The following is a 13,445-nucleotide window of genomic DNA, read 5'->3' as shown; positions in this document are numbered from 1 at the left end:
AATGAAAATTTTCAGAGTGCATTATTTCAAATGTTTAGAATTTTTATAGGAATTCGCTGTCGATTTTTAAATTTTAGAATTCAGACATTTTTGAATTTTGGAAAATTGTAATTTTGAAATTCAATTATTTTGAAATTTTATAATTCCATGTTTTTGAAGTTTTGAGACATTGAAATGTTGAAGCTCTATAATTGTTTCATTTTCTAATTTTTCAAACTCGAGTCTTTTTAATTCCAAAATTTAATAATTTTATATCTTTGTTATTTCAAAATATCGAAACTGTGAAATCTCAATTTCCTAGAGTACTGAAATATCAATTCAAGTTTCTTAAATGTGAAACTTTCGAAATTCGAAACTTCAAAAGTTCCCAATATTCACACTTCGATGCTTGAAAGTTTCTAAAACTTGAATTTCTTATTCATCAGAATATTACTATTCCACAATTTCGTAAGGCAATAAAGTACACCCGATATCATAAAAACGAAATACATTTACGAAAGTGCGTCACAGCCCATAAAACTTCGAAAAGCTTTTATCCGTCCGTTACACGAAAACAACGCAACAGCCCGACATCATAAACGATATCTTCGTTTAAACTCCCGTTAGCAACTATCTAAAATGAGTTGAATAATTCATATCAAAAACCACTTACTTTACATATTTGATCAGCGCATGCCTCGTGAGGGGTGCTGGCACGAACGTTCCATTTATGCACGATAAATCTCCCTTCGTATCATCGTCGTTCGCTTCGGTGGTGCTCGCCGTTTCCGTGCTCTTCTTTTTCAGCCTGTCGACCTCAGCTTGCTCGATTATGGGTTTCCCATAAAAACGCGATCCCCCAGCTTTTCGTTGCTCGACTTCTCGTCGCGGCAACATCGATAACTTCAAGCTCGACGTCATATAAGCGTTGTAATCCTTTAGGGTTCTCGCCAGCACCTCGTTCTCCAGATCCAGAATAGGCAGATCCTCCTCGGTCTTCGAGTAACCCAACATTTTATCGGCATCGTATCTGGAATTGCCGAACTTTGCCTCTCCGGCATAACTCTCCTGTTTACGTTCGATTTCCTTGTATCCTCTCGACACCGAGCTGCCCAGGATACGATTCTCCAAACTGGCTGGATCCTCCATTTGAGTGCGGGAGATCTCCTTCTCGAGTTGCTTCGAGAATTCCCTCTCGACCGTGTCCTCGTGACCCCTGTAGCGCGAGGTGGTCTGTGTAGATCTCCTCGTGGATTCGGTGGTCAATTGATCCTGCAGGTTCGACGAGGTCGTGTTAGCAGTATCCACCGAGGACCCGTTCGAAAATTGCTCCCTCCAGCTCACGTCCGACGAATTGTAGCCCGAAAGGTTACCCTCGGTCTTGCCCAGCATTAGGGCAGCAGGTGCGTCGTTCATTCTTCTCTTGAACTTGGAATTTCTTCGACCATCCCGATCACCGTTCGGTCTACCTCTTTTCCTGCCGCGTTTTCGCTCGCGATTCTTCCTCCTCCTTCGTCGCTCGGCACGGTACCTTCGAGCTGGTGAATCTTTCGACTTCTTCGGAGATCCACCTCTCTTGCCTCTGATCTCGTTCTCGCGAACGTCCTCGGTGGCCTCGCGTTGACGATTCGTGACCGAATTTTTCGATTCCTTGCTTTTGCGGAACTTCTTACGTGACCTGTAGACGCCCTCCTTTGGACGAGTCGGAGACGAGGATGCTGCAACAATTTTGCCACGATTATCGTTTGGTTTTTATACAAATTGATATGTGCGATTATAACGAGGTTTTACCTTGTTATAACAAAGTATAAACTTGTAACAGGGTCTAACCTTGTAACAAGGTTTTCTGAGTGAAGGGAGAGAATGTGTTAATATATTCAGAATATATGTACATATGTGGACGTTTAGGTTTTATGATCGAACGAAGGTCATGTCGCTTTTACTAGTGTCTATTTATAAGTTCTTTTAGAAATTATTTATGTTATTGTTACAGACTTAACAGTGACAAAGTGCAAATTGTTGAAATTGTTTTCTTGAAATCTGTGTTGATTATTATTTCATCATTTTGTTCTTCTTTTATATGTATATGTATATTTTTATGTATATAAGAATACAATCTTAATATTAATATACAAGGGTTATGCAATTAATACATAATTCATAAATTACAGTATATATTATAACTAATAAGATTGTGCAACAACAAAATGCACGTGCACTATAATACTTGCAAAAGAAATATATTCAGTACATGATCCTCAGATTTATCTTTTCTAATAAAAGGAAGAAATACATTGGTTTATGAATCACTGTGTATATCAGAAAAAGTGTGAATAATTTGACTGGATGAATATATCTTTGCGATAATTTTATTAAAATTCAATAAATTATGTGCGAATGGAATAGTAAATGTATTATAATCAGCATGTATAAACTATACAATCATCTAAATTAAACCCCGCCGTCTGCCATGCAACATGCAAGACAGTAATTACTAGTTTAAGAAATTATTAAATATCAAATTTCCATTTTGGGTCAATTGGACTCGAACAGAACACAGGGGTAGAGTAGAAAGAGATCTGACAGGTTAAAAGCTGATAATCTTACTTTATTAACACTGCAAATATAAATTGTATATCGCGTGAGACCATTTGCAAAATGAATAGGGTAAAGGTAATTGTTTCTGTGAATTGTGAGGTTATTATCGTTGATTTCTACATCTGTCAGCTTGGGAAACGATCAATGATATCTCTGTCATGCACTGATTAGCACGTTGCTAGCTTGCTTGGGATAAGCTGGGTTAAATGAAGTCGTAAGTTAGCTACTACTGGTATGCAGAAGCAAAGCAATTTTGCGGTGAAATGATATACATATGAGGTATATTCTTTACAGTTGAATAATACTCGTGATACATACATAGGATGTCCCAGTTTTTATTCATAAAATTTTACATGAAAGTATGAAAAAGATGTTATGTAGTAAAAATCGTTCGTAATTTTAAACCGGAACATTTGTTCTAACAGTTGTAACATCCCGCGGAACCTTTTCTTTTTGTACATTACCCACCAACTGTAATAATTCATTTATCGACAATAGTTGCCAATTATCGACAGTACATCAGGTATCTATTACCATATCTATCAAATTCGACAGTCGGTAATCAGTATATATATATATTTTCATTTATATTAATTATTTCATGATTTTGATTTAGAATAGGTAATATGTTTCACCAAATCAAATATTAAGTTAGAACGATTGAAACAAGACTCGTGTATTATTTTATTTTAATTCTAATAAATGTATAGTTTTGTATGACAAATTTCCGTTACGATATGTGCCTACATGCCGCGATGCTCGCCCCGAAATCCTTGAGATCAGCGCTAATCCTAGAAAAGGATAGAGATACTATTTCTATTTACGGCATTATTGGACATTAAATTAATTAATTAACTAAATCAATTTATATACGTAAAATCAACCAGTACTAAACTATTCATGGGCAGAACCAAAATCATTTTCTTCAACTAAAAAGCTGTAAATCGGAATAGATTCGGTTCACGTAGAATTTGTGCTCAGTTCATTAGAAAAGGACAGACAATGTATTTTTCGCTAAACCACAATTAGAGTATTATTTTAGTATTGAAACGATAGCAATTAATTAAAGAGCGACATTGAAAATATAATTAAATCATTCGATTTCACAATTAATGTATAATAACGAATTTATACGAAAATTTATATATTCTGACGTCACAGAAATTCCAGGAATTCGGCGAACCTGCGAGTATAAAAGGGCGAGCGAAACCCGGCTAAGCAGCAGAACAATTTTCGAAATCGAACGCGTTAAAAGTCTCCTTGATAAGTATAACCGGAACAATTTCCGCTGTCAAAGATCCGAAAAGATTCTTAATGCTTGACTGGTAAAGCGGGTATACGCCATTCAGTTACTTGGTCGCTGGGTTGTTTTAGCAGCTGGTGAACAACAGGCTCCCAATTCAAGCGATTTTGTAATTGAAACTCCGTTAGGAGAGTGCTATACTTAGCGCCAAGAAAGACTAAGACATCGAACGAAAGCTCTCAGCTACTCGTATTTGATATTTGATCGAATTGCTAACGCGCCTTCAGTTTCTCGGAGCTCGCTCTGAGTTGCTCCCCCTCATCGAGCGACTTGGTCACTGAAGCCCGTGTCTTTTGGGTGACGGTTCAGCAATTACGATTTTTATAATTAGAATCAATTGATTTGCTACCCTGTTGGACGTATATCGTTCATCTGACTCTGGATCGTTGGGTTGTTTTAGCAGCTGGTGAACAACAGGCTCCCCAATTAAGCGATCTGGTTTTGGGTGTCGGTGTGCGCTCTGACAAAAAGGGCCATGGACAATTAGTTGTCGAGTCAAATTATAACAAGAGTAATTGTTCCGAGGAAGTGCTTTAACTTTAGACGAACTTTAGAAGTCGAATTAATAAAAGAATATTGTTCTGTCTCTAGCGTACTTTTCCGTAGTCGACTACACCGCGTTAGATAATAGACAAAATCATTAATCTGCCTAATTTTACGAAAGGGTATCTAAATGCACTTAGAGAATCACACTTAGGTCGGATTCCTCACTGCGGTAGACTATAACGCACTAACATTATTAATTTTGTAAAATTTCATTTATATAAAGTTAGAAACCGAATCACACTTAGGTAGGATTCATTATAAATTATAAACGTGTTAATCAAGTAAAATCTTGTGATTGCGATAGCTTCGAACACGAGAATCGAATATATATAAAGAATATCAAATTTAGTTAATATTACAAAAGCGAAGTTAGCTTTGTCAGAGATCAGACTTAGGTACGGTCCAATATAAAGTATTCACCAGCGAGTTCATTTCGTTAAATTCACGATTATCTACTACATATTGTTTAATTTGTCAAGTTCTATTATTTCTATTTTAAAAGCTATTTAATTCTTTATTCCAATTAATCATTTATAATTTATTTTGTTGTTATTGTTATTTGTTAGTATCATTTCTTATCGTTTTATTGAATAAACCTTATTGTTGAAAGATATTGACCTGTGGATTTCACTCCTTAACCGCACACCACACGAATCCCACATTCTTTAGATTAGTTATTTGCGAAAACGAGTCGTTTAGTGTGTAAAAGCCGCTCTTTACCTTCCTAGCGCTTGTAACTCTCTGAACCTAGGTTCCAGGGTCGTTACACAGTTTTGTGTATCAACAAAAATAACGAAGCCATTGATAGATCTATAACAAATGAAGCACCCTATATAAATGCTTTATTGAAAATTTATGATAAATATACACATTACGAACTGACAGTAGATGATTTTAGTATACAATTATTAACTTAAATGATTAACAAATTATCTACTTCTGTGTTTTTGTTATAATTTTCAATAAAGCATTTTATGAATCGGTGTTTATGTAATATTTACTTACTTTTACTTATGGTATGTAATGATAAAATTTTCTGTGTAAAACTAGGACACTGTATGTGTAATATTGAACAATAAAACAGTTGACATTTTTTATTTTTGTTACAACTTTTTAATACAGTGTTTAAAACGCCGTGCTAATATAACACTTTAGTTCCTTATTTTTACGTGTAGAATATGTCGATAAAATTTAGGAAAAAAATTGATGCTCCATGTGTGTAATGCATTTTAATTAATTCTAAACTACTTTGGTCACAATTGATACTAAAGTACTCTAATTAGTACTTTAATGTATTCTGCAGAAATACAGTACAAGAAATAACACAACTCATCAAATTTTTGATATTATGATTGCTATGTAGTAAATATAATAACTTTTGATTTTTAAATTAATATACTGTATAAAAAATATATTGCTGCAATAATATCGTCTTAGATAAAAGTGTATGTAATATATGAAAGCATGAAAGATACAAAAGTAAAATAAAATAAAAAATTGTAATAAAATTAAGTTTATCCATAATGACTAACATTTGTATAATATGTATCTACATATGCAAGTTGTAAAAGGAGATAAAAATTTCCGTTAATACAATAATGTAATTAATAAATGATTATAAAATTAGTGACTGTAAGAAAATAAAGTGTAACGTTAACAATAATTAATAAAATAGTAATAACATATATCTGTATAAAAATTACCAGAATATCTGAGAAAGTTATAAGGTAATATGATCTTCAATAAATGCCATATTACTGACATATATACATGACCATTCATTTATAATGTATAGATAAATAAAGTTAGAAAACAACTATGATACAGAAACAAATAAAATTAAAAGAATGTGTGTAATGTATGATATACATATTGTTTATAATTGTAGTATAATAGATCAGGTCCGTTCGGCGACGTCGTTTCCCGAAATTCTTTTGTTTACCGGTCGGTGGAATATTCCATGACGCACACACAATATGTACTATATAATGTATAAATATTATTTAATGTCAAACATTATAACTACTATACATTATTTTACTATAAAAATAAAAGCTGTCATGAAGCAAGTTTTAATAAAATTAACACGTTCTAAAATACAAGTAACTAAAATATTGATCCAGGGAACATAATATGCAAAAAGTATTTTGTTTCTGCTGCTCTCGTAACATTTAAAATTTAAACAGTACCAAATTTTAATTAATTTTACGATAGCCGCCATTTTCCCGTCAATCACTTGTTTATAATAGAGCTGCTATTTTAAAAGTGGTGCAAATCCACCTCAGGTTAAAATTATTTTTAGCCGAATATATTACGATACAATTTCGTTCCGATAAATTTTTCGTAACACTGACCATATTTTGAAAAGTTACAAATTGTATAATATTAGTGACATAACCTCAATATGAATAAGGATCTGTAAATCTAGTTACCGAGTAAAAACTAGAAATCGTAATGTAAGGTGACCCTGCTTTTCCAATGATTTTTATGGGGAACGAATCCCTTTTTGGAAAAAATCCAACGACACGTTGTCTGCCAGGGTCAGGATGACCAGACTCCATATGGTACCGTTACCATCCTCGACATTCGAACTTTCGTTTTTAACCTGAGTTTATGATACAGCTGTCGAAGGCCACTACGATCAGCGACATGTGGACGATAAACCCTACCATTCAGTCTTACAGCGTGCAAAATCCTTCATGAATTTCACTGTTATTTGCAAATTTATTACGTGAAGAGAGTTGTTCACCCCATTTAGATATTAGATTGGCAACAGAACGAATATAGGGTTCTTTAGTGTGGGGAGCGAAAATAGCAAAGACAGATGTTTCAGTGACCGAACGTCGGTAATGAATGTTATTAACTATTTGTATAAAAGTTACCGACGTTGTAAGAGCGAGCGGATGTTTTTCCGTTCATCCCTGAAAAGAGGAGCGGACTAAAAGATAGTGGGTTATAGGTGAAACCACGGCGTATTCGGGCGTTTAGAAATTAGGTGATAAAAGATTAAAGAAAGTCGTTGTTAGTGTTTGAGAGTTTAAAATAGTGTTAAAGATTTTGTAAATTAATAAATAAAGATTGTGTTAGAAACTTTGCACAAATTAAATAAAAACAGTGCATCACCAGTTTTGAATCATTATTCCTACATTAGTTTCATAAGTTCGACGCGTGCCGATTTTTGGCAATACTTTTCTATCGTTCCTTCCACTTCCGTTGCGACCGTTAGAGAGCGAAGATGTGCGTTAATAGCTTAGATAATTTTTCTTTCATATTATTACATTAGTGTGTGTTAATTATATTTTGTATTATCTCCTTATATTATAAAGTATAAATATGGTTATGTACTCTTTTATTACATTACGAATTGTGGTTTATTTTATAACGAAAGGATATGGTTCGAAATAATTTAATCGGAAATTATAACTGTGATGTACCTGGCAGTGAAACTGGTACGTAATAATAAGAAAATAAAAATTCTTTTCTAGGTAATAACGTTATTCCAATAAAATCCTCATTTCCAAGGAATTTTATTATTTTTAGTATGTTCATAGAAGTAAGACCCACGAGAATTGGTAATAAAAGAAGAATCTTGGAGTCAGGATCTGAATATGACGGCAATTCGGATCGAAATGGTACAAAGAAATTAAAAAAAAGAATAAGTGAATAACTGAAATATTAGTTTAATTAATGGTTACAGAAGTTCATTAATTTTAAAAATGAGGTAAGTTCTGTTGGATATAATAAGACTTTTCAGCCAGTACTACTATTGGATAATAAATATATCCAACACCACAAAATATAAAAAACCTAGAACATTCTAAATTAAAAAAATAGCACATGCTGAATTAAAACATTCTTAAACAAAATGTTTCACAGTATAATGTTATAAAGTAGAATATTTTAAAATTTATTAAAATGCAAACCCTTAATATCCTGCGATAACAAAAAGTGGACTTGTCCCACTTTTCAGGAGAAAAAACTCTTAAGTTATTACTTTGCATGTAATTTTAAATGTTCTACTATGTGCGCTCAAAGTGTATTCTTTGTGTTATTACCATAGAGAATTACTAGTTTGGTAAAATCGAAAAAAAGGATAAATCTTTGTGAAAATATAAATCAAAGATATATAAAAAAATTTGTCCATATGCAATTTCATTTTAAACTGTTTTGAAGTGTTTATAGAAAAATTTCTTTATAAAATGACAAATATAAATTCTTCATTAACTTAAGGACAATGAATGTGGCAATGAATGTTATAAAATAAATCAATTTTATCATTAATACTACAGTTCATTATTAATTCTTTATAACGTTACTAATGTGGATATTAATGTATAATGAGATGAATTCAGTCGATGATAAGTACGCACATGAGTAATAATACGTACTATAAATAATGAAGATAAAGGCACTTTAATAATTACATGTACTAATTTATAATATCAAGTTCTACATATGTGGTATGTGTGTGTGTGTGTACTATGTAATTGTATGAGTGGCATGGGTGCATGGTATGAATGAAGTTTGCATATAATGAAGATTGATATAAAGATTGTCTTTTTGTGTGATCGAATGTTTTTGGAGCAAAGCGAAGTGCTCATTGCTTTGTGAGAAATTGAGAGAGCAAGGCGGTGAGATTTGTAATTTGTAATATTGAGATTCTATTTGGATTTCATTGAGTTAATTTCAAATAATTATATTTTGTTAAATAAACTACAATAATCATTTCACTTATTAAAATTATTCTACATATATTTATTGTTTATTAATATTAGTATAGAATTGACAAACAATTTACTAATTTTGTAATTTCATACATTATAAACAATCTTTTTACAAATACTTGAAAAATATTGAAATTCAATTTTTTTCTGAAATAAAGCTGCGTAGTGAAAAATTTTATTTTACATTTTTCACTTATTTTTTTATATAAATTCACCCTCTTTCCGGTTGCACCGCTTTTCTGGGAATACCATCTATTAGTGTGTTTCCTGGTATGATTTTACACTCGAATGAACACATGTTTACCCTCATTCCGATCTGTTTACATAAGATTCTCCATATATTAACTAGTTTGTTTTATAATATAATTATTTATATCTGTTGATATATTTTTGCAAATGTGGCATAATATGGCTGCCTATACATTTTATGGTGTGATTTTTTGTGTGTTTTGGTATATTATTACAAGAGTTTTATTACATTTTATAATACGATTATCATTTATGTTTTGATATATTTTTATAAATATTCCACTTTGTTTTATGCTGTGTTTATCTATAAATTCTAATATATTTTTACAAATGTTTCACTCTGTCTTATAGTGTGGTTATCTACGAACACATATATTTTTACAAATACTTTTCTGTGTTGTATAGCGTGGTTATCTCTGTTCTATACAATAGCTTTAACCAACCCCAAAGAAGAGATGATTACCCAAGTAAATCAATATATTTTCTTTTTTGCAAATATAATATATTACTACATTTTATAAATCTGCATAGATTCATATACACGTTTTTAAATTTATTAATGAATTTAAACTGTACAAGTTAAAAGTTATACATGCTTATTTACTGCACTTCTAAACAAATAGATCAATAAACTTTTGTTATATTGCCCCAAATGACACTATAAAGCGAAAACTCATATTTTAAATATTCATTGTTAACACTGCAACACCTGTGACAGTCTTCGTCGATTTTTGTCTACTACAATGGTGGAGGAATAATACTAGTGCGCGGGAATGTGGCAATATAACGAGACTCTACTGTGTATCGTTGGAGACATGAATCAGTAAGGCAAAATTCGTTAACTTCTATGATTTTTGAATTTTTATTGATTTCTTTGGTACTTTAAACTGAAGCATACGAGTTATAATCTTAATTATATAGGAGCATCAATTAATCGTGAACCAATGTTTAAAATACGTCATGAGTACAGTAGTGCAAGTCAATGATTGGTAAGTCACATGCTTATGGTTCTTCTAATTACTATCATATCGTAAGTCAAATAGATTCAAGTGATGGTATTAGTTATGGCTTAATTAGTTATGTTGAGATAATTTAAAAAGAGCTAGTAATCATCAATATTATCATGTAATCGTTACCATACAATTATTTGAAATTACCTTATCTGAATGCATTACTTTTTTATTGATTTATTTTTTGTATTAGTCATATTTTTAATATAAATATGTTTAGCGTTTAAGACGTTATACTTTGTTGAAATTGTTACTTCATCAATCGTTAATTCATTTTTCCATAAATGCATAAAGTATTACAAAACAAACTAAATTAAATATAAATAAGTGACAAATTAAACTTAAATAATAAATTAAACGTTTTTTCATGTAATTATATAATATATTTATATGAAATATAATTATAGTTATATATTATTTTATATAACTATAATTTTAACTAAAGAAGAGTATTCAAAATATATCAAGTAAAGTTTACATATAATAGTAAAAAATGAATACATTTTCAATTATGAATAATCAGCTTAAAGATTTAAGAAATTGCTCAAAATTATGCTATTTGCAGAAATATTATATTTAAACAACATGAATCGTTTCACATATCTTTCGTGGACACGTAAAATTTTTAATAAAATTCTTAATAACATTTTCTTCATTGTTTTAAATATAGGTAGATATTTTCGCTTTATAAAGAATTTAATAAAGGTTAGGTACTCTAAAATGAAAAGAGAGAAGTTAATAAAAGACGTATACCGTGAAATTGAAACTACTGCTGACGGATTTCATTAAAAGTTCCTTTGATGGAAACAATAAAAACCAATGGGAGAATTAAGAAAAATATATGTCGAAGTAGTTGTTTAAAAATCAAGTCCATTCCGATATAAAATCAAATCTTGTACGAATTTATACATAAATAAGGGGTAAATATAAATATGTATAATTAGTCGACTAATTATATATTTTTACATAAATTTAGATCTTTTATAATAGAAATACTTAACATTATTAAATTTAATTTAATTAATTCTGATACAGAAGTAATCAGATATTAAATAATTATACTTTACATAATTTCATCAAATTTCATTTACATTATCATTTATATTATTAAATAAATGAATTCAAAATAACTACTATAAACTTATTTCAAAATAACTTTTATTAAAACAATTTATAAATATCAAATTTAAATTTTCACTAAATCCCATACACTACAAACTTTAATATAATATATAGTACATATATTTAATGAATTCTATTACATCATGCAAAAGGATCAAAATATGGCCCTTTTAGATGAAGTTGAACCATAATATACCGGCATTGAATACCGTGATAAAAAGAGCGTGTTTATCAGGAAAAATTAACAGGAGCAAAGTGAAGGACACTTTCGGTCTGATTTGAAAAGCAAACATTTTTACTCACTGACATTCAAAGCCGACCAAAGGGACGAGTTGGAAGCACCTTCTGGTGGAACGAGGGCCTTGTCCCTATTTCCGTTTGCCCGAGGCGACGTTTCCGCTTCCGTCTCCGGCACCTCTGCTGCGTTTTGAGATGAGAGAGAGCTGCCGCTCTCATCGAGCGCCTTTTTACCCTCGAGAGACGCATCCCAGCTAATGGATAACACAGCCAACCGTTTTTTCTTTTTTTCTTTCTTTCTTTTTCGCTCGCGACAAAATGGAAAGACTATAGTTCGAGCACCCAGCAACTCTCCCTTCAGCATGCATAACTCCGTGTAACTCCTCAAGTTGCCCTTTTTAAAATTTCAACCGTGAAAAGCTGCCCCTCCTAACTTTCGACAGGGAACGGGCTTCCTTAACCAAACCATCGCTTGCCTCGATTAGCCTGATCGGCGCAAAACTTTTAAGTGCCCTGCCCTAATTAGAAATTCGCAGAATTTCCACGATTTTTAGTTGTATCTTGAATAATTACGATCTTGAGATTTCTACAGGAAATTTTATAGAAACTCCGTTCGTATTTTAATTAAGACTTCGGTTATTGTTTTGAACTTTTATTTCAGTTTTATTTGTTAATTGTTCTTGTTATTTGTAAACAGGATTTTGCTAAGGAAAGCAAAAGAAAAGTTGGCGATCCGGTTTTTTCATACATTTTAATTATATTGTATTATAATATCGTACATTTTAATTATTAATTGTATTAATTATAATTTAGTATTATTTCACGACAGAATTTTGTTAAGGAACATAAATAGAAATTTTACAGTTCCATTTATTTGAATTCTTTATCTTAATTAGAAACACTTTTTGTTATAATATTTATTTATTTGTATCCTTGATAATTGCAATTTATTACTAAAATTTTTTAGAAAAAATTGAATGGCAAATTTGGTGTTCATTCTTTTGCATTTTATGGGTATCATCGTTAAGAATTTTATAATTTATTCCAATTTTTATCGTAGTTACTATTAACTACAATGTGTTATTTGCTAAAAATAAAATATTTCAAGAAAATCAAGTGGAAGTTTGTGATTTCATTTTACCATAGCTACAACCTTATAATAATTAAAAGTTTTGCAATATCTTCTAATTTCTTTTATAATATTTATAATATCAATTATTACATTCTAGAAATAGAATTTTTTTAAATTGAGTGAAAATTCCACAGTTACATTTGTCCGTATTTTAATTTGCACTACCAGCAAAAGTTTTGCAACTGTTTCGTATTTTTAATTGAATTGTTAATAACTGAAATGTATTGTTTAAAATCAGAGTCTTTCAATGAGTATTGAATATAAATTTTGCGATTTTATTTCCTCGGATTTTGTTCACCTACATGTTGAACGCTTTTCTATTTTATTTGTATCGATAATAATGTTAATAATTTTGGGAAAATTTAAGAAACTTTTACTGCTATTTTAAAACATAATTCTTTAAGGGCAATGAAATCGAGATTATTGCAATTTTATTTGATTGCTCTTTCAATCGTATCAACATTAGTAATTTTACTGATTTCCTCTTCATAAATTTGTTCATTCTCATTAACAGCTGGAGTTTATTATTTTTTCAAAACTGGAAT

The 13,445-nt window shown here is 30.9% G+C and overlaps 1 protein-coding gene across 2 annotated transcripts in view; it reads right to left on the bottom strand.

The window, feature by feature from the left end:
* Positions 1-13,445, bottom strand: part of LOC100882272 (uncharacterized) — a 156,200-nt gene that overhangs the window by 67,329 nt on the left and 75,426 nt on the right. For both annotated transcript variants that reach the window (XM_076530328.1, XM_012294408.2), the window contains exons 4-5: positions 11,835-12,022; positions 653-1,697 (exon numbers count right to left, since the gene is read on the bottom strand). In XM_076530328.1, the coding sequence (XP_076386443.1) occupies positions 653-1,697; positions 11,835-12,022 (1,233 nt within the window). The remainder of the gene's footprint in view (positions 1-652; positions 1,698-11,834; positions 12,023-13,445) is intronic.

The sequence above is a fragment of the Megachile rotundata genome, chromosome 4 (assembly GCF_050947335.1).
Source record: "Megachile rotundata isolate GNS110a chromosome 4, iyMegRotu1, whole genome shotgun sequence".
In the NCBI taxonomy this organism is placed as follows: domain Eukaryota; kingdom Metazoa; phylum Arthropoda; class Insecta; order Hymenoptera; family Megachilidae; genus Megachile; species Megachile rotundata.
Note: the sequence above shows the minus strand (reverse complement) of the source record. Positions and strands in the feature narration are given on the sequence as shown.